The following is a 23,030-nucleotide window of genomic DNA, read 5'->3' on the forward strand; positions in this document are numbered from 1 at the left end:
TGCCCTGAGATTATTAAAGTATTTCTGATTCGATCCCTCTCTGTGAATAAAATGGTGCCCAGCTTGAAAGAGCTCCTGAATGTGTGCATTGATGACTGAAAGACATCGTCTGCCTCCATTTATCTCTTTACTACAGTGTGTTGAATTTATGTTAATGTGTATTTAAAGACGTTTCAATTAGTGGAAAAAATTGCAGCGGGGAAAAAAAAAAAAAGTCTAATTAACCAAAACTTTCGCGACCGCCCATGCAGTACCTCCATGGACCCCCTAGGGGTCGCGGACCCCTGTTGAAGACCTCCGCCTTAAACTATACACGGTGTTATGAGAGAGATGTGAGATGATTACATGTCAACTAATCAGGGATCTGAATACATGATGAGGAATGTTACATAACAGTGTTGTTAGTATTTACAATTAGCTAATCCAGTTCATATTCATGCATTCATTTTGCTGGAAAATATAAATGTACAAACCAACGTAATATAAAGAAATTAGAAACAACATCAATGATTTCTGGACCGTTTCTGCCGTACACACCCGTTGAAAAGGTGTTTTGGAATCATCAGTCACTTCAGAGCATTTTAACGACATTTTTACATTTAAACTGTTCTCATTTCATGGAACCCTGTATAGTGGCTGCAGGTTTCCCCCTCAGCGTTTAAGACTCTGGTGCATGTTAGCCGGTAACCCGCTGTCAGTCCATGTTCTTCTCAGCATGAAGAATTTGACAGTACATCTGCATGGAGAACACCAGGGCCAGAATCTGCCAAGAGGAGGAGAGGCACGGGTCAGAGAAGGCAGTTCCATCGTTTTTAGTCCATCACTGAAGCTGATGCTCCATTAGCTTGCAGAATTCAGATTTTGAAATTAATTCCCACCAAACCGAACCATCAGAGGTGGGTAGAGTCTCCCACAATTTGACTCATGTCATTTGTTCTGTCCTATCTGGATTCTTTGGTTTTGTTTTAGTTTTCTTTTTGGGTTCTTAGTTTTGCTTTCTTTCAAATTATTCTGTGTTTTTCAAGATTTCTATGATTTTTGAATTCTTAGTTTTACTTTCCCCTGTTATTCCTTTCAGTTCTCTCTTTTCAGCATTTTGGTATTATTTATTCTTTGTTCTAGTTTTAGTTGTAGTCATTACTTTAACTTTAGCTTCATTTAAGTTCTGTCCTAGTTACAGTAGGATCCAGTTGTTTTCTCTTGTTATCCTTTGTTTCCCCCTAGTGCCCCGTTTCTTTCTCCTTAGCTCCTTTTGTTTGCTCCTGTCCACACCTGCTCCCCATCAGCTGATAAGCCCATTCATTGTTATTTTCTCCCATATATACACCTACAGTTCAGTTCCTGTTTGCTGGATTCCCTACATTGCTATCTGTGTTCCTCCCAAGTGTCTCCTTGTTTCTGTTCCTAAAGCCAGGTATATACTGTATGATTTCTAGCCCTTTTTGGGCAGATTCTCCCGTTGTGCGAGAATATTTTAGATCAGGCAGAGTTTGATCCTGATCCTACATCATGTAGTGTACAGGGTTTAACGGGGGTGGGGGTGGGGGGGGTGGGTGAGCCTCTCACGACCACCTCATGATCAGGAATCATAAGGTCGGGAGAAAATCAAACGTGTTTGAAATTCAATCGGCCGTCGTAAGGTGGTCGTGGGCAAATCCTGCTGTTGAAGCAGAGCTATGATCCAATTTCCCAGAACTTGAAGCACTGCGGATGTGCAAACCAGGAGTTCTTCTTCTTCTTCCAGAATCCGAAGGAATCCGATCAGCTCCATCTCTTGGTGCTGAGGCCGGCGTGTGGTTTTTAGACGTACCGTGCGAACAGGTAGTTCGCATCAGAGCGTAAGGCCACAGTCTATGCCTGGCTTAGGTTCCCTACCTGTTCAGTCTGAATTATTGGGCGAGTGGTGGCCCAAGCTGGGATCCAAGCTCCATGGTTAGAGCATGGAGCTTGGATCCCAGAGTTTAAGCCCCACTCCCACAGACTGCCACTTTGGATTCTTGGGCGCCGCATAATGGCAGCCCACTGCTCCCCAAGGGAATGGGTTAAATGCAAAGAGTTCATTTTTATTGCTTTGTACTTGTGACTGCGTAATGACATTAAAGTTGAATTCTATTTTATTATTATTATATTATATTATTAAATCTAAAAGAAACCATCTCTGCTTCTGTCTCTGCATTTGGAGCCTCTACACATTTCCACCAAATCTGACACAACTAAGAGGAGCAAAACTGCTACTTTGTAACTTACTGTGAAAGTAGAAAGTAGAAACAAAGACTCACAGTTTTATATAATTCTTAAGCACCTTCCTCGTTCAGCAGTGAATATTGACAAGGGGCTGTTAAGAGGAGTTAGTGGACATAAATCCAGATGGAAAGAACATAATCTTATGTCAATAAGAAAAAAAATATAAAATTCTATTAACGTATTTTCGCGACTATAAGGCGCATATAAACGTCTTTTTTCCCCCCTCAAAATGTGGGGCGTGCCCTATGCGTGTTGTTACTGCGGACGTTGTTGAGACCGGCATGAGAGCGTTAAAGGGGGAAGTGTGGGCGTGGACAGAACTGCTGCCTATGTTGATTTTTAAGAGAAAGACTTTGCCTAAAGAGACTTTTCCAGCTGGAGTCGTTATTAAGGCAAATGAAAAGGGCTGGATGGATGAGGAGATGATGAAAGAGTGGCTGAGGGAGGTCAGTGGCGGCCGGCCCATAGGGGGACCTGGGGCACCGCCCTCCCTGATAAGAAGAGAGAAACGTAAAATATATTTTTAGAAATTAACTCAATCATGTACTATTGCTAGGTGAATTTAATGGCCAATCAGCGTCTCGGAACTTTATGGTCTTGGGGCGCTGAAAATACTGCGCTTTAACAGGCTTCTGAACCCAAGCGCAGGTGCAGACAATTAGAGGGAAGATGGCGAATGTAACGAGCGAGGTGCAGCTTCCACCAAATTCGGTGAGATCCTTATTTATCTACCCGTTTGCCAGAAGAACATCCCTGTTGTAGGATATGAACATTTCATGTCATGGTTATTGTGACTGTGACGAATCCACCTCGTCGCTTAAAACAACCTCTCTAACTTTGCGCGCCACACACACATTCCTGTTATACTGTGTTTGTGAGGACCAATACACTCGCGCTGAGACCAGTAGCTCCATGAACTTAAAACACACAAGCTGTTCCTGGTTACCTGCTGGCATATTGAGGGTGCACACTTAATATTTCAGTGGGGTTAGCCGTGTGTGTGGGTATGTGGGGGTGTGGGTGTGTGTGGGGGGTGTGGGTGTGTACGTGTTTATGCTACGGGGACTTGTCATCTTCAGTCTGGCTGCGTCTTTGCTGGGTTCAAACCCAGTTTGGTGTAATTGAATAAGTCAATGAATCTGTGTAAAAGAATTAAGTTGTAAAAATTATTTGTTTTTGTATATCAATTGTTTGTGGAGGTAATATATGGACAAAACTGATTTATGAGAAGAAATCAGAAATAAGATTTGAGGGGAGGGGCTTAAACTATTTAATGAGGGCTGTGGGAAGAAAAGCGGCAATTTTTGTTTTCTGTTTCTTTGTTACATTGCTGGTAACTGGAGGGAGGCTGAGGCCCAGAGTATCTTGTATATGTTTAGTTTCTTTTGCACCCTGTTTTGAGTTTTTGAGCACAATAAATCACCAACACCGGTAACCCGACTGAGCCTGGATTCTTGGAGGCCAAAGAACCCCGTCACAGTGACCCAAATCATCACTGTTACTGTTATTATATAGTAAATTAAATCATTACTGTTAAATTGTATGTATTGTCCAATTGTTTATTTGAATTCTTATTCCGGATTAGTTGGAGACATACACTAGGCTATATCAGCCCCACCAAAAATATTTTTCACCAGCCGCCACTGAGGGAGGTGTATGTAAGGAGACCAGGTGGTTTTTTCCACTCATCACCATCGCTGTTAATCTGTGACTCCATGCGTGCCCATCTCACAGCCGATGTGAAAAACAAGGTGAAACAAATGAATGCTGTGCTTGCCGTTATTCCGGGAGGTCTGACAAAGTAACTTCAACCGCTCGACATCGGTGTGAACCGGCCGTTCAAAGTAAGGCGGCAAGCGGCGTGGGAGCGATGGATGAACGACGGAGACAAGTTTCACGAAAAGTGGAAGGCAGCGCCGGCCAAGTTACGCCACCGTTTGCGGATTGATTGTAGATGCTTGGGCTAACGTGCCTGCTGGCACTGTTGTTCGAGCTTTCGCAAAAGCCGGGGAGCCGCACGGCACGGAAAGTGACTCTAACAGCGAAGAAGGGGAAACTGGCATGTCTGATTTAGCGCAGCTGTTTAATTCAGAAACAGAGGATTAATACTTTGTAATAAATACACAAATAAAGCACAAACATACTCAGTTTTGCTCCGGCTCTATTTTTAAATACGCAGTAGAGGTATTTAAACGTAGTAGAGGACATGTACCTGTATATAAAACCCGCGCCCTATAGTCTGGTGCGCCTTATGTGTGTGTTAAATACAGTAATGGCACACATAACTGAGACTGCGCCTTTTAGTACGGTGCGCCTTATGGTTGTGAAAATACGGTAAAATGGAATGTAATATTTTCTCTATATGACTTATTTTCATTATTTTAGTTTTTTACTTTTGTTTGTGGCACTATAAAATATCTATAGGTGCTATATCATTATAACTTTCATTTCCATGAATTTAAACCTCATCGTTCTTTTTCAGCCTTTCTCAAACTGCCGGTTTCAATGTCTTAACATTTGCATAGCGATCTTTGGAGATCACCTGTAACACGCCTTTGTATTGCACATACCTAAAAATGCTATTTAGCACCTATGATTTTGTATCTTTGAAGATAAAAAGCTCCTATGAATGAATGCCAATGGACCAGATCCTATATAAAAAACACAAAGGAAGATCGGATATCCATCCAAAAAAGCTAAAAACATCCACTGGACTGTGTGTCCAAGTTTGAAGACGTCTCCCTTGCCATCCAGGAAGCTTTTTCAATTCAAATATCAGAAAAAGCGTTGAGTTGCTTTATACAGTAGCCCAACAAAGCCCTGTCGTTGTTTATACAACATGCAAATTGAACCAGACGAACGGGTCCAACCGTTTTGGAATGTGGGTCACTTGGCTTCTTTTGTTACCCTGCAATGCCCCATACCTATGTTTTGAAAACAGGAAAAGTTAAAGCTTGAGAAAAGCATCCAATTTGAGAGCTGCAGTGATGGCGGCATCATGCTCTAAAGATGCCTTGAGGATTGGTGCACCTCCTCAAAATAGAAGGCATCACGAGGGGCAATCATTGAGGAAATATCGAAGCAACTTACCTGTTTATGTGAAATGCAGAAACAAAGACAGGTATGAGACATTGCAGGTTAATAAAAGAAGCCAAATTACCCCGATTCCAAAGGGTTGGACCCGTTTGTCCGTTTCTATTTGCATGTTTTCTTAAGAACAGCAAGGCTTTGTTGTGCTACTGTATAAAGCCTCAAAAATCAACGCTATTTATAACATTTTGTATTAAAAAATCTTCCTTTATGGGATGCAAACGTGTTCAAACTTGGAAAGCATGTCCAATGGATTGTTTTTTAACTTTTGGAATGACTATGACCTGGATGACTGAGAATGTGAACCAGCACCAATAGGATATCATCCAGATGAGATCTAGAGGGACAAAAAAGAAGCTTTCCTTGAAATCTTTCAATCTTTCTCAGCATCTGATGTATCCTGACACTAAGGCTTTGCTCTCATGTTAGATGATGATCGTCTCCCTCTAGTGGCTCAAAAATTATACAATACTAGTTTGCAGCTTTTCCTAACTACCAGATGTTACTTGCAGCATATTTCGTTCTTTATGTGTTCTGTTTGTTTGCATGATTTATGTATTTTCAACAGCTATTATCCTTATAGCATTTATGCTATAGCTTTTCTCCTCTGACGCATTTTCCTTTTTTATGCGTTTATTATGTTTGTGATATATCATGTATATACACAGGGTTGGCCCTCCTCAGCAACCGTACCTCAGAGCCTAAAATGAAATTTGAAAAGGCTGTTGCTTCATGTTCTTGTTGTTTTCAATTTAAAAAACAAAGGTTGCAGGAATTATTTTATTGGGTCAGATTTGAACTTATATTGTTCTTATTTGCAATACACGTCATCTAAGTAAACTTTCCGGAGCTGATCATTAAATCCTACAGACAGATTAATATTTTTATTTTTTTTTTATCTAAGGAAAGTATTCACTGAGCTGTTGAATTTGTAGGACTTGCTTCTACTCAATGAGCACAAAGCGACAGTGGAGAGAAAAGCTCACCCTTAACAGGAAGAAGCCCCCAGCAGAACCACAACTCTGTTCAATGTGAAATGCAGTGCAGATTGAATTGTGATACCTGACAGATGCTAAAATAATCAATAAAAATTTCAATATGTTTTCACCAAGGAAACTTGGTTGAATTGAATAAAAAAAAACTTTGCAATTAAAGCCACTTTTCAAACAATACATGTAAACTGTTTCCATAAGCTGAGATGCGCTGCTCACTTGTAGCGACTGCCTCAGGGTTAGCTGGCTCTGACTATAGCGGAAGTTTCACTTTGGCATTTTTCTGAAGAGAAAAATCTTCTCTCCAACACAAACAATCAGTTTGTTCTTCACCTTTTATATGCAGTATTGTCGGAATAAGTATTTTTTTTTATTGTTTTTAAGTCATTCCAGTGCAAAAGAAGCTGGGAAATGGGCCTAGTCAAAGCCCTCTGCTTGGTAATTCTTCACAGACCAGTCTGAGCTACTGGACCCCAGCTCTGCTACATTTCCTCCAAAAGATGAGCTGCTCTCATGACCTAAACATGTCCTCTGCTGGTCTGCTTTGCCCTGCACCGGGTGTCTTTAAACTGAATATGAATATTTGAATACTCATATTCCTATAAATATTTGCTCTATTTTATACATTTCTACCAATTTGTTTTGAAGTGTTGTGAATTGTTGTGATTTTAGTTGAGCAGAACCACATCTAAAATCAGATACTTATAGACACTAAATAAAATAAATAAATAAATAAATGTTGTTTTTTATTGATCTGATATAATATTCAAACCTGTCATGGTTTTGATTCTGTTTTAGTTTTATCTTTGAGTTTTCATTGATTTTATTTCCATTTTGTGGTTCTACTTATATTTGATTGTATTTGAGTTATTAGATATTTCTGCTTTATCCTCTTGTGCCAATCTCTTTTTCCCTAGCTCCCTTCTAGACTCTTCTGTGCACACCTGCTCCCAATCTGCAGATTAGCCTGGTCTTTGTTTCTCTCTCCCATATATGCACCTCCTGCTGGAGTCACTAGTTGCTGGTTTGTTGTCATTTCTTTGCCTTTTTGTTGTGAGTATATCTGATATTCAGTGTTTTTCAATTTTCTGGATTTATATTTGTTGAAATTTGCTTCTGTTACACTTTTGTTGTTAAATCTGCAAGAATCCACTTCAGCTTCATTCTCTGCATTTGGATCCTCTTCAAACTTCACCCCAACCTGACAAAACCTTAAATAAAATGCCTTTTTATTAGCTGTAAGCAGAAACTGACCATAACAGAAGCGAAAGCTTAAAAACACCAGTCTGTGTGCAACAAATCTTTGTCAAAGGAGGGATTCTACCCAAGCACACAGCTAAAGATCTTGCTATTGGAACTGCTATGGAAATGGTTTTCTCCAGAGTAAAAAAAAGTCCTGTACCATCATGGGCTGAGTGATTAAAACAGCAATGAAAGACAGATTAAAGTTTGCAGATGGACTCGGGGACAAATAGTTTGTTTTGGGGCGAGTAAATGGGAAAAGTTAAAGCTTGAGAAAAAACATCCAATTTACAAGGTAGAGTGGTGGCAGCATCATGCTGTAAAGACGCTTTGAGGATTGGTGCACCTCCCCAAAATAGAAGGCATCATGAGGATCGAACATTCAGGAAATATTGAAGCAGCATCTCAATATGTCTGACAAGAAGCTACCTCTAGAAATATAAACCAATAAATGAATCTGACAAATTAATTACCTGTATGACACCGATGCACACGCCGAACACCAGCATGGAGCTGATGTTGTTGCTCAGCCAGTTTTTAGCTGTTTCGTAGCACCCCTGCAACACAACAAACATTGGACAGGTTCTGATGAGAAATATCGCAGGAGGCAGCAGATGGATTAACAAGAAGAACTGATTTATTTTTAACAATGCACAAAAAAATGTCTACGTCCCAGGGAGAGAAGATTTCACTTTCCCTCTGAAAGAATTAAACTGCTCAAAGCAGTAAAGATGCGTGGCGCATCTATTGTTGAAGAAAAAGGTAGACTAAGGTTCTCACAGCAGGTCTTGATGCTTGATTCTGATGGTTTGGTCTGATTGTCAATTCTAATGACGCCACGGCCTTTTGAGGAATTATAGTAACTGAATTTTGTTGATCTCACATTGGAAAAATTTACCTCTGCATTTAACCCATCCCCTTAGGGAGCAGTGTGGGGATAAGGGTTTTGCTCAGAGAGCCACAGTGGCAGTCTGTGGGAGTGGGGCTTGAACTCAGAACCTCAGGATTCCAAGATCTAGTCCCCAAAGCAGACATCAGTGTGAAGGGTCTTGCCCAAGTATCAGGACAGGCAGCTCATTCCCCCCTGGGATATGAACCCAGGCTTCCTGTTTGCAGGACGGGTGACTTACCACTTGAACATGTTCCTTGACATTATATATACAGCATATTATATAAACTCAGAACCTCAGGATTCCAAGCTCTATGCCCTAACCACTAGGCCACCACTCCCTAAATTAAGACATCTAGCATGAGAAACATAGGAATAAGTATGAAATGTGTGCAAGGATTGCTTGTGCTCATTTCACTATATACAGAAGTTTTTGTTCATATAGTGCACATCCTCAGATTGGTCACTCTCAATTTCAGGCTTTATTAGAGAACATCTCCAGAGCAGGTTGCTTCACCTGATTCAGTATTTGCCTAAATGTAAACATTAAACAGGAAATAATCAATCAAAGCATCAGTCGGTCTTAACAGTTGCTGATTTATGGAGCTTATCTGTAAAGCAGTTTAAGAGCATCTCTGAGTCTAACATCAGTTTAACAAATCTGTTAGTGGTTTTTATTTCCTCTTTAGTCAAATAGGCAATCCCGATTTTATAAAAAATTTGATTAAAAGGAGCAATTCAGCAACAAAGCATTACATTTAATTTATTTTATAGAGCTTTAATCTACAGCAAATGCCATCTCAAGGAACGTTGCAGAGACTTTCCATCCAAGGAAACACAGTTTGAGTCATTGACTTTGCAGGATTCGCGCCTCCTAGATGAGCATGTAGGAACCACAGGTTTTGTATTGTTGTCTTAGAGCAATCCCTCACACAGGGCATGCATGCAACAATAGAGGAGAAGAAAAAACTTCCTTTTACCAGGAAGAAACAGCCATTAGAACCAGGCTTAGTGTAAATCATTAAAGTGTGTACGGTTACTGATAGCAAACATTTGCGGCGCAGATAAAGATACAGAGATAAAGTTAAAGGAGAATTCCGGTTTTTAACACTTTTAGCCCATTTTCTGTAGTGTCCAGGATGAAATCGAATGATCGACACCAACATTTTGACAATTGGTCCTGTCTCTGCTATTTGGCTCATGCAGAATCCCCCCCTGGCTGCTTCAGAATGGCTGCCATAGTGCATGTCCGATATTGTCCTTAAAACAACCTTAAACGTTCTTTTTTTAAAATATGCTACTCACCGGGTCGTCAGCGCTGTTCAATGACGTTCCAAAAAAAGTTTCGTAAAGAAAAAAACGTTCCTGTAGTGTTTTATTTAGCATTTTGTAAATCCCATTGAGTTCTGTTGGAATAGTCAATATCCCTCCGCCACCGGAAACGGAAATGGGGCCTGTTTACACTTAGTTGTAGTCTTTTCGCTTCACTCTGTGTACTCCGACGTCGAGGTGCTAACGTCTCTGTTAAACACTTTAAAAAACTCTGAAAATGGAATACGAAAGGTGGATTCTTGAGGAGGACATATTGGACTTTGAGTTTGACGGTAGAGTATACCGTTTTTAACCGGAATATACTGAGGAGGAGTATATAGAGACATTGTCGCCAACTAGTGGTCTGGAGTGTGCAACGCTTCAGATTCGAACGGGAAGCGGAAGTTTATAAGCGGTTGTGATGTATCGGAAAAAATTGTTCTGGGATTTACAAAATGCTAAATAAAACGAGACAGGAACGGTTTTTCTTCACGAAACTTTTTTTGGAACGTCATTGAACAGCGCTGACGACCCGGTGAGTAGCATATTTAAAAAAAAGAACGTTTAAGGTTGTTTTAAGGACATTATCGGACATGCACAATGGAAGCCATTCTGAAGCAGCCAGGGGGGGATTCTGCATGAGCCAAAAAGCAGAGACAGGACCAATCGTCAAAATTTTGGTGTCGATCATTCGATTTCATCCTGGACACTACAGAAAATGGGCTAAAAGTGTTAAAAACCGGAATTCTCCTTTAAGGAACGTTTATGTTCCATTAAAGTCCCTCTTTAAAGGAAAAGTCCGCTCATATTCAGAATTCAAACTTCTAAAATGACTTTAAATATGAAATTATTACAAACTGTTCAATAATTGAAGTATTTTTAATTCAGAGTAATTTTCATGTGAATGTGCTTTACTGAAGGCATCCATGTTTGTCAAAGAACACTACTGCCACCTACTGGTTAGTGACGTCACGGTGCGGTATCGGCTGTTGATCAAGTCCCAGTGCTGTATCTGGTGTTTGTCACAACGCGCTATTATCCAAGTCATCTTGAAAACATTCTTCTTCCAAATGTTGGCTACATATTACGGGTTTTTTCTCTGGCCAGAAGTTCGATGGCAAATTCTCCTTCTTCAAGTTGGCGATCCAACGACCAACCCGTCCGTGGAGGATCAGGAATCAGAAATGTGGAATAACTTTTTTTTTTTTTTTTTTCCACTTTCACCCGATGTATTCCAACATCCAACTTGTCAGTTTCACTATAGCTCTGGTGAATTTCAATGGTGAAGTCCTCTGGAAATCTTCAATAATTGTTGTTGATTGCAGATGTGTCTAGTAGTTCCCATTGATTTTGCTTGTAAAGTGGGGAGAATGGCGCTAGGCTAACCGCACCGTGACGTCACTGCCAGAAGATGGCAGGAGGGAGGGGTTACTATATTTGGGCAAAAATAGACGGTCCTAGAATCAGTGATCGTGACGAAAATGATCTTTTTGCATTTTTTTACTGATTAACTTTAAATTCATTAAATCACTGCAAACGTATTAGTTTTAGGTATAAATAACGATCCATTGATCAATCCTTGCTGACCGGACCTTTTCTTTAAAAAACTGAACCGCTCCGCTTCCCTCCCGCCAGCCTGGTGCTCCAAATGTTCCCCACAGGACTGAGTGACAAACGAACCTTATTCCATTCTTTCCCTGTCTCTTTCGTTAAGCCAAGGTAGCAGGATGAGGGCAGGTCGTTGTTCAGCACATCATACCAGTCTGTTCTGTTGTTCACCCCACAGCATTTAAACTGCACACAGAAGCAAAGATAGAAGAATAATGACAATATTCAAAAGCAGTTCAGTAGCAGCAGGCTGGTTGTAACTGCAGCTGCTTGGTGTCAGTGATATACTAAAAAACAGAAGTATTCAGAGGGATTCAACCAAGTCATGCATACTGTTTTCTGCACATTGTCCCATGAATTTTGCAGTTCAGGATCTGAGGCGTATTTCTTCATCCCATCCTTTAGATTAGACTTGGCATATAACTCCACCTAAAAAAGACAAAGAGATGAACAATTACTGCTTCAAATAATAATTCTATTTCTTAGGTTTTTCTAGGCTACAGTCACAACAGCTAAATGCATTTTTGGCAATAATTGGTGGTTTTGAATAAGCCTCACTCTCCAAACTGCCAACATTCCAACAGTTTAACAGCTGCTGTTACAGAACATTGGACTTATAAATGTCAAGGACTCTACATCTCTGCAATAAGACCTCCTCTAGGGAAACCGGATCATATTCCTTTATTTTCTCTGCTCAGAGTAAAAGGCTCTTTATCAGGGGCAGACTGCATTAAAGAGAACTGTGAGAAGATAGGTGTATTGAGGCTGCAGACTGGGATGCACTGTAGAGGACACCAATACAATGACTGACTATTGATTGTTTCAATAAAACCCTCCCCACTAGAACCGTGAGATGCCCAATTAGAAACCAGTGATTACCGGTGATCTGAAGGAACTGCTAAACAAGAAATAAAAACTTGAAGGAAAAGAAGGAATTATAAATGAGGAAAAAAAGAAGCAACCTAAAATCAAGATAAAAGGATGCAAGAAGGCATATACGAAGAACCTGGAGAACAAGCTCAGCGGAACAATGTCAGACATGTGTGGTCAGGGATGAAGAGAACAACAGGCTTCAAGCTTTAATACCAACCTTGACAAGAGGGGGTGGACTCAGCTTTCAAAAACGTACAATGCAGCAATTGAGTTAAAGCTACAGTGTGTAATCTTCAGCAACATCTAACGTCCAGACTGCAGACCGCAGCAACATGAACATCTCCCCCCCACCGCTTCCCCCCCCCAACAGTACGGCGAGCGTTACGGGACAAAATGTCTTCCACGACGTCCGCATCACCTACCTTCTCAAGTGATGAGGTTTGTTTACATAGATAATTTTACAGATAGTATTTCATTAGTCTGTGTAGGGTATAGATTTCATGTAGACTTAAGATAATAAATATACCCGTTAATTTTTCTACATCATTGTGACGTTTTGGTGAGCTGCTTTGCATGGTGATATAAACAGACGAAGTAATTGTAGCCATTAGTTTAACAGCGAGATTGTGTTTGCTGGAAGAATATATATTCCCCGTTTACAGAGTCCAAGTCTTGTTTGTGGCACGGGGGTTACAAGGCGAGGAAGAGGGAGAGGAAGAGGGCAGAGAGGCCGGGGTGGGCGTGCAGCCAGGGCCAGGCGAGGGAGAGGTGCCAGCGGGGTGACTAGAGCAGAGGAGGAAAGGCTTGAAGATCTCCAAAGGAGCCGGAGAGAAGTAACCGAGGTATATACCCAAAAAATTATTTTACAGAAAATTACTGAATCATTACCTGTGAAACGTCAGGGACGTTGCTGAATAAGTATACTGGAGAGTAACAGCATCATCACGCAGCATGTTATTGTAATGGGCGATCTCGCAATCGCTAGTTTGTTGGCTCTGCGCTGCCGTAGCGCAAAGATGTCTGCCTCCATGGCTGCGAGACCCGCTCCTATGTAATTATAAATAACGCATTCTAAGGCAACGCAAATATTATGGTTAAGAGGCTGAGCTCGTAGATGATGATAAATAACATAGTTATGTATAATATATTACATTTCTGACTGTATATCCCTGTAATTATTACACCCTGTAGCTTTAATCCGTTCCCGCAATCATCGCAACCCCAACCCCTTTAAAGGGGAAGAGAAGACCTCACCTATTCATCCAGGCCAACAATTCCCTTTAACGACCCCCCTTCCAGAGACATAGACAGGTATGGGGCTTTGCAGGCTAACAAAGAAGCCAAACGACCCCCATTCCAAAGGGGTGGACCCGTTCATCCGTTTCAGTTTGGATGTTTTCTAAACAAAAACAAGACATTGTTGAGCTGCTGTATAAAGCAAATCAACACTATTTCTGACATTTGAATGGAAAAAGCTTCCTGGATGGGAAGCAAAAGGTCTTCAAACTTGGAAACTAATCCAGTGTTGTTGTTTTTTTACTTTTTTGGATTATTGGACTTTATTCCTAGCCTCGTGAGACAATCTTGATCTCGCGAGCTTTCAAGGTTTCACTCGCAGATCAGTCTGGAGACTCTCCGTTAAAGAAAATTTGGAGCCGTTCATCAAACGAACGTCCAATCAGCGTTGGCTTTGAGGCAGGTTGAGGTGTGACGCAATGAGAAGCGCGACAGTTCAGTCAAAAGAACATGGCGGCTTCAGCCGATGAAACTAGCATTAGCGTGGCTATCGAGCAAGTTTTATCGGAATTACAGAGTATTTCTTCAATGAAAGAAGAGCAAAACACTGCTCTGGAGGCTTTTCTCAGAGGAAAAGATGTTTTTGCTCTTCTCCCGACTGGTTTCGGCAAGAGTAGCCTGGCTTGCGGTTGTGTTTTCGTCGTCGCTCTGTTAGTACGCCATATGCTTCGTTGATCTGATTGGTTTATTTGGCCCGTCTATCACCAACATAGGCCAATCAGCTAACCAGTATTTTCGCCCCTTCCTAAAATTACTTCAACGGAAGGTTTCCAGATGGATATGCGGAGCAAATCCATCTGGCGGAGTCAGGTTACTTTATTCCTACTTGGAGGGTAAAACAGGTTAAACCAAGTAGGTACGATGCACCAAGCCCAACCTTTTAGGTGTTTTTATGTGGCTCTATATCCACAAAATTATATTGTATTTTTTTCTCTTCCTCTTTGTTAATGCAGATTAGAGACTGTATGGAGGGCTGTGATCTCACCTGGTCGTGTAGATAGTATAAAACCAGCACCATGGTGACCTCTGTTAGGACCAGAATCAACAGGATTACAAAGAACTGCAAAACAGAGAAGAGCAGCTAAATAATGACATGCAACATTAAAAGGTTGGAATTTAATAACAAATCCATATTTAGTTCTTTTTAAATGTTCTTTGAAAGCATATCACATATTGCTCTTACGGTGCACAAAAGACAGCGCTGCTCCTTCAGAGCTCCAAGGCAACCCAGAAATCCTGTCACCATAGTGATGCCACCGGCAACCAGCAGCAGATTGGCGGCTGAGAGCGAAGGAAAGGACGACGAAAGATAGTAAAACTCTGCCTGTGTGAAGGACAGCCAGACCCCGACGCCGAACAAGCCACATCCTCCCAGCTTTAAAGGAAATGTAACATCAGAGCACGATTAAAACCGCTGAAAGGAAATCTGACCGACCGAATGATTTTAGCTACAGGATATCATCAATATTATTATATTACAGGTGCTGGTCATAAAATTAGAATATCATGAAGAAGTAGATTGATTTCAGTAATTCCATTTAAAAAGTGAAACTTGTATATTATATTCATACATTACATACAAACTCATATATTTCAGATGTTTATTTTGTTTAATTTTGATGATTACAAATGACAACAAATGAAAATCTCAAATTCATCATATCAGAAAATTAGAATATTACTGAAGACCAATAAAAACAAAGGATTTATAGAAATGTTGGCCAACTGAAAAGTATGAACATGAAAAGTATGAGCATGTACAGCACTCAGTATTTAGTTGGGCCTCCTTTGGCCTGTATTACTGCAGCAATGCGGCGTGGCATGGAGTCGATCAGTCTGTGGCACTGCTCAGGTGTTATGATAGCCCAGGTTGCTCTAATAGTGGCTTTTAGCTCTTCTGAATTGTTGGGTCTGGTGTATTGCATCTTCTTCTTCACAATACCCCATAGATTTTCTATGGGGTTAAGGTCAGGAGAGTTTGCTGGCCAATTAAGAACAGGGATACCATGGTCCTTCAACCAGGTACTGGTAGCTTTGGCACTGTGTGCAGGTGCCAAGTCCTGTTGGAAAATGAAATCTGCATCTCCAAAAAGTTGGTCAGCTGCAGGAAGCATGAAGTGCTCTAAAACTTCCTGGTATGTGGCTGCGTTGACCCTGGACCTCAGAAAACACAATGGACCAACACCAGCAGATGACATGGCACCCCAAACCATCACTGACTGTGGAAACTTTACACTGGACTTCAAGCAACGTGGATGAAGTGCCTCTCTTCTTTTCCTCCAGACTCTGGGACCTTGATTTCCAAAGGAAATGCAAAATTTACTTTCATCAGAGAACATGACTTTGGACCACTCACCAGCAGTCCAGTCCTGTTTCTCTTTAGCCCAGGCAAGACGCTTCTGACGCTGTCTGTGGTTCAAGAGTGGCTTGACACAAGGAATGCGACAGCAGAAACCCATGTCTTTCATACGTCTGTGTGTGGTGGTTCTTGAAGCACTCACTCCAGCTGCAGTCCACTCTTTGTGAATCTCCCCCACATTTTTGAATGGGTTTTGTTTCACAATCCTCTCCAGGGTGCGGTTATCTCTCTTGCTTGTACACTTTTTTCGACCACATCTTTTCCTTCCCTTCGCCTCTCTATTAATGTGCTTGGACACTGAGCTCTGTGAACATCTAGCCTCTTTAGCGATGACCTTTTGTGTCTTGCCCTCCTTGTGCAAGGTGTCGATGGTCGCCTTTTGGACAACTGTCAAGTCAGCAGTCTTCCCCATGATTGTGTAGCCTATAGAACTAGACTGAAAGACCATTTAAAGGCTTTTGCAGGTGGTTTGAGTTAATTAGCTGATTAGAGTGTGGCACCAGGGGCCATCAATTTTGAACCTTTTCACAATATTCTAATTTTCTGATATGATGAATTTGAGATTTTCATTTGTTGTCATTTGTAATCATCAAAATTAAACAAAATAAACATCTGAAATATATGAGTTTGTATGTAATGTATGAATATAATATACAAGTTTCACTTTTTAAATGGAATTACTGAAATCAATCTACTTTTTCATGATATTCTAATTTTATGACCAGCACCTGTATTATAACATCAATGCTTTAGCAAGAAAGTTTAAACATAAAATAAGACCAGCAGTTTGTGACTGGTAAAAATACTAACCCAGAAGACAAGATTGAAGACAAACATCAAGTATTTGACGCAGCAAAAGCACCTCTGAGACGCAGACATCCTGCAAGAAATAAGAGAAATTTTTTTTATTTAAAGAGTTTTTCACTGCAGTTTGTCCTTTTCAGGACCAATTTTAGTGCCCTTTTAGGGCTAATTTTAACCTTTTATCGGGTACTCAGTGAAAGGTCAATGTAATAATAAGAAATGGCCACTTGTCCTAAAATGTTGAGAAAATAACAAAAGGGCTTCTGTAAGAAATTCATGAAAAGCAGAGCGTGGAAGAATTTTTTATTTTTTATTTTGTAACCTTAGAGATTTAATGCTGAAACAGGCAATCACATTTTTTACTTTTTTAACCTAGCTTATTAACTTTATAAATATATATATTTATTAACTTATTAACTTCCATATTTGGCTTTTTACCTTTTTTCTTGTCTTGTAATATTTTTTCAACTTAGTGGGTAATATATCATTCAAGGGCTAATTGGTCACATGCCAAAACAAATAGTACAGCATCTTTGCTGAATGGCTGACTGGATATAGATATTGTCCTTCTAGACCTCACTGAGGGAAGGGGGGTGGGGGCTCCATTTGTTAGGGGGACGCAAGTGATCAAAAACAGTAGCTTGCCCTATAAAGGGGATGTTTATTTCCTCACTATGGTTATTTTTGAACACCTATAAAATAGCCAGAATCAATGTAACTACAGTAATTATTGTCCTTTCAATCCGTCATTAGGCTAAATTTGAGGGTCTGAAAATCCTTTGGAATGAAGTTAAGAAAAAGAAAAATCTTCACATGTCTGGAAACCTCTCCTAAGATTCAATTCAGATTATTTCTATAGCACCAGTTCCCAACAGGTCATCTCAAGACACTTTCCAGTTCACCAGATCATCCAGTCAAATTGATTTAAAGTTTTCTATCTAAGGGAAACCAGTTGATTGCATCGACTCATTGACTAGAAGGCAATCCATCACACCAATCATGCTTGCAGTGACAGTGGAGAGGAAAAACTCCCTTTGAACAGGAAGAAACCTCCAGCAGAACCAGGCTCAGTGTGAGCGGCCATCTGCTGAGGCCCACTGGGGTTCAATGAGACAGATGAAGTAATTAATTACAAAATAAAGCATTGGAGCCTCTTAAGCTCAAACGTTTATATAACAGAAACCAATCAGACATAAATATGACCATTGACAGGTCAGGTGATTAACTAATTCTCTCCTTATCCCTGAACCTGTTAATGGGTGGGATTTATCAGACAGCAGGTGGAGGAGATGTACAAGAAATTATTTACCAGTCAAGACTTGCCAATGTGGCTGAATTTCACACACAACCTGCTGTAGCTATAACTACTAAAGAGGTTAATGTTGGTTCCAATAGAAAGGTGGCAGAAAACATAATGCATTACAGGCTGTATTAGGGGTTTTCTAGCAGTTTGAATCAGGTCATTGCCTGAAAGCATCCACTCCTCTTAGAGCAGCAGTTTACACTTATTTGCAGCTATTTGCATTTCTCCACTGACTTTACAGCAATCTCCTCATACTAAGTGCACCACGTAGCAAGAGTGAAGGGGAAAGCTTTTTAACAGAAGCACACCTCCAGCAGAAACCTCAGCTCAGTGCGAAACGGCCTTTCACCAACCAGGGAAGGCAGAGTATACTCATTAAACATAAGGCAGAAGTACTTTCCATGTTAAATAAAGAGTACAGAGATAAAAACAGCCAAACAGGTAAGATCCAAGTCGGTTTTAAGATTAAAAAAGTCTATAAGAAAAAAAGAGTACTTATAGACATAGTCACAGCTACGGATCAGCAATCTACCTTTTCTGTGAAAGAGGGGGGTTCTTATTTTGAGAAGGTTCATCTGGATCAAAATATTCTAAACTAAAGCTGGGTTTGATAGTGACATCGTCTGATTACTCAGGATGAAGTAATTGAAGTACTGAAAATGGATTTATTCTAATGGAGTTCATTTTCTGTTACTGGTTCTAAGTACAGCCAGGTCTGCTTCTGGAACCAGACAATTGGTGCAGCTGCTGCTGTTATGGATGCATTTCACAGTTCTGATGTAGGAGAGCTGAGCCAGAAAGCACAGACGTTGATGCATTGGTTGGTTCCTACCATCACCTACAGCCATAACATCTGGACCATAACACAAAGAATGAGAACCTGGATACAGGCAGCTAGAATAATCTTCTGCTGCAGGGTAGCCAGGCACTCCATTGGAAATAGGGTGAGGAACTCAGCCACTGGGAGGTGCTTGGAGTCGAGTTGCTGCTTCGTCACATTGAGAGGGGTCAGCGGAGGTGATTTGGGCATCTGTTCTCCTCCCATAGGAGGGAAACTCAGTCCAGAAGGAGGCCCAGGGATCAGCCTGTGACATGCTGGGGGGCTATGCCTCTTGGCTGGCTTTGGGACGTCCCAAACCGTCCCAGAAAAGCTGGAGAGGGAAGTCTCTGCTGGAGATACTTCTATGACCGAGTTTCAGATAGGTGGAAGAGGAGTACATTTTTATTTTATTTTTTGGTGCAACTACAGTGACCTTGGTCCTTGAAAGACTGAACGGGTTTAAGTCCAAGTCCGTTGAGCTTTGCTTCACACCCTCACTCCTAAAAAAAAGATAGAGCCATCCATAGAGCTATTACTGCTTAGAGCTGGCTGGGGGAACGGATGTCTCAAAGTGACTGTAATAGAGTCATTGCTCAAAAAAAATGGATTATTCTTGTTCTCCTTCAGTGGGAAAAATCTAAATCTAGATAAGTATTTTTTTCTTAAAATAAGTCAATTTTTACTTGGATTGAGGAGGTAAGACAGACATTTTGCCAATGGAACAAGACAATTTACACTTAAAATAAGAAAACACAATTGTATCGTTTTATTTCAAGAAGATATTATCTAATTATCTTAAGAGTAAAAATACTCATTATATTGAAAAAAATTCTCATTAACCTATTCAAATTAAGGGTAAATATGTGTTATTTAAGAAATATTTACTTATTTCTAGATTGTTTTTCCAGTGTTCATAATTCAAGAAAATTATTTTGTCATACGTGACTTTTTTCCTGTACAACAGACCATTTTTTTAGGTTAAGAGGGACACTTCTAGAAAACCAACAATTTTTTTTAGAAATGGTTTGAGTTTAAAAGGCAGATAAACCCCAAACAGGACCTCTTCATTATATCCAGGACTTGGAGAACATGCAGCAATCATTGTTGTGCCAGATGCCACAGAAAACCTACATTTTGGCAGAAAAAGGGGGACCAACAACCTTTTAGGCAGGAGGTCAAAACCAAGCCTAATCTGCAAAGATTGCAAACATTCTGGGTAACAATACAGTTTATACAGACTGTCAGACACACTGTTTAAAGTAGGCACCAAACAATCCCGTTATAAGAGTATCTATTATATCTAAACGGATTTCAAATTCGGAGATGTCTTGTGTTTGAATAAAAAAAAAAAAAATCAGTTTTCCTTTTTGATTATATCATAATCTGACAGCATGTTTTAGGTAAGAAATGATTTTCCCAATCCATTCAACATCTCCATGCCCTTTGAACAAAGAATAAAAAGAAGAACTGAATATGTGGAGATGTGTTTGTGCTCATGAGCAGGTTTACACTGGAAGTCTAATCTGAATTGTCCTTCTAGCCACCCTACACAGGAAGTCTAACTGCTGACAGGAAGGAAGCTCCCTCCCCAGCTCAGTAGGCCTAATTATACTGCCAAAGGCATTTCCCATGTCTTCTATGACTTCCAGCATTTTCTCTGGAACGCATATTATATCTCCCGCAAAGCAGAATCCTTCATTAAAGAGTTATTTGCTTGCAGGGGTTGGGAAGCCTGAGTAACGTGCTGTAAATGTAGTGTGGCCAATGAAATTATTCTTTGCTCTAAATGTGGGTCATAGACAGGAAAATCCAAAATGGCTTCGATAAAAAAGTACCAATGAATCATGGCGCTTTCTCTGCACAAAAGAAAAGGAGAGTTGGTTTAAGTACAGCCACACCGTCATAATACAAATGAAAACCAAAAAAGATAACCCAAAACAATTTTAACCATTTTTTTTTTTATATAAATACAGCGAAAGGGCCTTGGTACGTCTTCAGGTATTGGTAAACCTGACCTGATTTTTCATAATTCATCACTTTATTTAAGAAGTCTGTAATTGTAAATCCTTTTTTGTCCTTTTTTATTTGTTACTCCTCATAAATGTAATATTCTCCAACAGCTTTCTGCTTTCACTTGATTGGTAGACATAAGCCATGTATGTAACGTAGTCTGTAGATCCCTGTTTATTCTGATTTGGGGCAGGGTCTGTGTTAAATCTAGTCTAACTATAACCACAGCTGTTCTGTTTCTTTTAAATGTCTTTCAGAGAACATTAGAGAACAACCATCTTTCATAAAGAATGGGAAACACAGCAGCAAAGTCAGGGTAAAGGTTCTGGTTCAGTTTAAAGAAGATTCTAAAACAGCCTCAGAATCTCTGAGTATCTCCCAGAACTTTGTTCAACCCATCATGGGAACACGGAAAGTGGACAGACCTCCTGCAGACCTACCAAGAGATGGACATCCAACTAGAGAGAGAGGCTGGAAAAGGTGAGAATTATTAAGGGGGGGGGGCAGCCAAGAGAACCATGATGACTCTAGAGGAGCTGCAGAAAATCAGAGCTTAGGTGGAACAATCTGCTGAGATCAGTTTTAGTCAAGCTCTTCGTAAATAAGATGATTGTGGAAAGATGGAAAAACAAAACAGAGGTTAAAAGAACTCCTGTTTGGATCACAATCATTCATTAGCATAAGCAACAGCTGCAAACCAATATATCAATTTCCTTCCCTTTCACAATTACACGTTTCTGTGGATCTTTCATGTACAAATATTAATAAAAATGCACAGAAATATGTGGTTATAACATTTCAAAAGGTGCACATACTTCTACAATCATTGTTATTATCATGGGAACAGAAAAACTAAGAAACATGCAACCTATGACCCTGTAAAGGAAATTAGTCATGCGATTTAAAATGTGACGAACATGGTAGACCAGTGAAGATGATATATGGACATTACCATCTGGTTTAAGAGACACTGCAATGCACTCAGAGATTTGCTGCAGGCTTAACACCCCCCACTTATCGGTGTGATGAAGTATGTGTGCAATGACCCCACAGCCACCTCCCCTGGACCACCAGGTGAGAGTATGTGGGGCAGGGCTGCCCACAGAACATTCAACGTTTGAGTCGATCAGGAATCAGGTTCACAAATACAGGAAATTTAAAGGAAGCAGTTGTAATTTAGCATGTGATGAAATTATAAGGCATGCATTCAAAATTGACTGTTTGGAACCAGCTGATTAACGAAAAAGGAGTTTCCGTTCATGTTTGTCTTCATCTCTGAAGTAAAATCTGGAATTCCACTTTACCTGAAGTTGACTTTTACTTCTTTTGTTTCTCGTCACTCTCTTCTTAAAGCCAAACTACCTTTGTTAGCTTGTCAAAGGTCCCAGAGTCTCTCTCTGAACCGGCCAGACGCCTCAGTCAGCTTTTCCTGTTTCTCCTTTTCTGCCTTCTGGATAAACTAAGCCTGTCTGGTTTTATAAGTTATCTTGTTTTTCTACAGAATTGGAACTTAAACATAATTTCAGTCGTAACGGCTTTGATGAAATTTAAAAGCCTTTCCTCTCACAGCTTTCTGCCTTTGTCTTTCCCTGCCTCTTTCCTTTACTCTCTCTCTCTCCTCAATGTTTTCCAGATGCATGTGCTCTGTTGCCCTTCCCGTTCAGGATCCCTCCCCCTTCAGTTTTTTGACCCTGCTGATTCCTCCTGCAGCAAAAGTTCTTAGCATGACTTTTAAATCCAATTTTTCACCTCTTTGTTGAACTAATCTGAGTTAAGTTTCCTGTTTCCTCCATTTCAGTGATACAACCCAACACAGTGCAGAAGTTCAAGAACATTCTGACTCAACGGAACTCGAAGACTGGCCCACTTCCCGACCAAACAGTGGACCTGGTCCCATTTCTGCAGATCATTCTCATTGTATAGTGGCTTTGTTTTACAATCTTAGGTTTTCAACAACAAAATTGTACATTTTTACTTTTGCCTGAACCTTTTTTTTTTATTACCATTTCAATTCAGTTTATTTATATAACGCCAATTCACAACATATGTCATCTCAAGGCACTTTAATTATAGTTCTGTTGAAAGTCCTTAAATCATTTATCTATATCAGCCCATAAGAAGAAATGTTACCAGTTTGATGTACAGAAAGCATAAGTCCGTCCCACTAAAATGGGGAAGACTAATGTTTT

At 40.3% G+C, this 23,030-nt stretch overlaps 1 protein-coding gene across 1 annotated transcript; it reads right to left on the bottom strand.

Annotated features, from left to right (window-relative positions):
• Nucleotides 1–559: 559 nt before the first annotated feature.
• Nucleotides 560–22,480, bottom strand: tspan4b (tetraspanin 4b). Its single transcript, XM_038308419.1, has 8 exons — nucleotides 22,146–22,480; nucleotides 16,715–16,784; nucleotides 14,729–14,920; nucleotides 14,531–14,605; nucleotides 11,710–11,805; nucleotides 11,449–11,562; nucleotides 8,042–8,125; nucleotides 560–763 (listed from the first exon to the last, which is right to left on the bottom strand). The coding sequence occupies exons 2-8, from the start codon at nucleotides 16,781–16,783 to the stop codon at nucleotides 695–697; spliced, it is 699 nt and encodes a 232-aa protein (XP_038164347.1). The 5' UTR covers nucleotide 16,784; nucleotides 22,146–22,480; the 3' UTR covers nucleotides 560–694.
• Between the last annotated feature and the right edge of the window lie 550 nt (nucleotides 22,481–23,030).

The sequence above is a fragment of the Cyprinodon tularosa genome, unplaced genomic scaffold, assembly GCF_016077235.1.
Source record: "Cyprinodon tularosa strain WSP-4 unplaced genomic scaffold, ASM1607723v1 ctg637, whole genome shotgun sequence".
Taxonomy (NCBI): domain Eukaryota; kingdom Metazoa; phylum Chordata; class Actinopteri; order Cyprinodontiformes; family Cyprinodontidae; genus Cyprinodon; species Cyprinodon tularosa.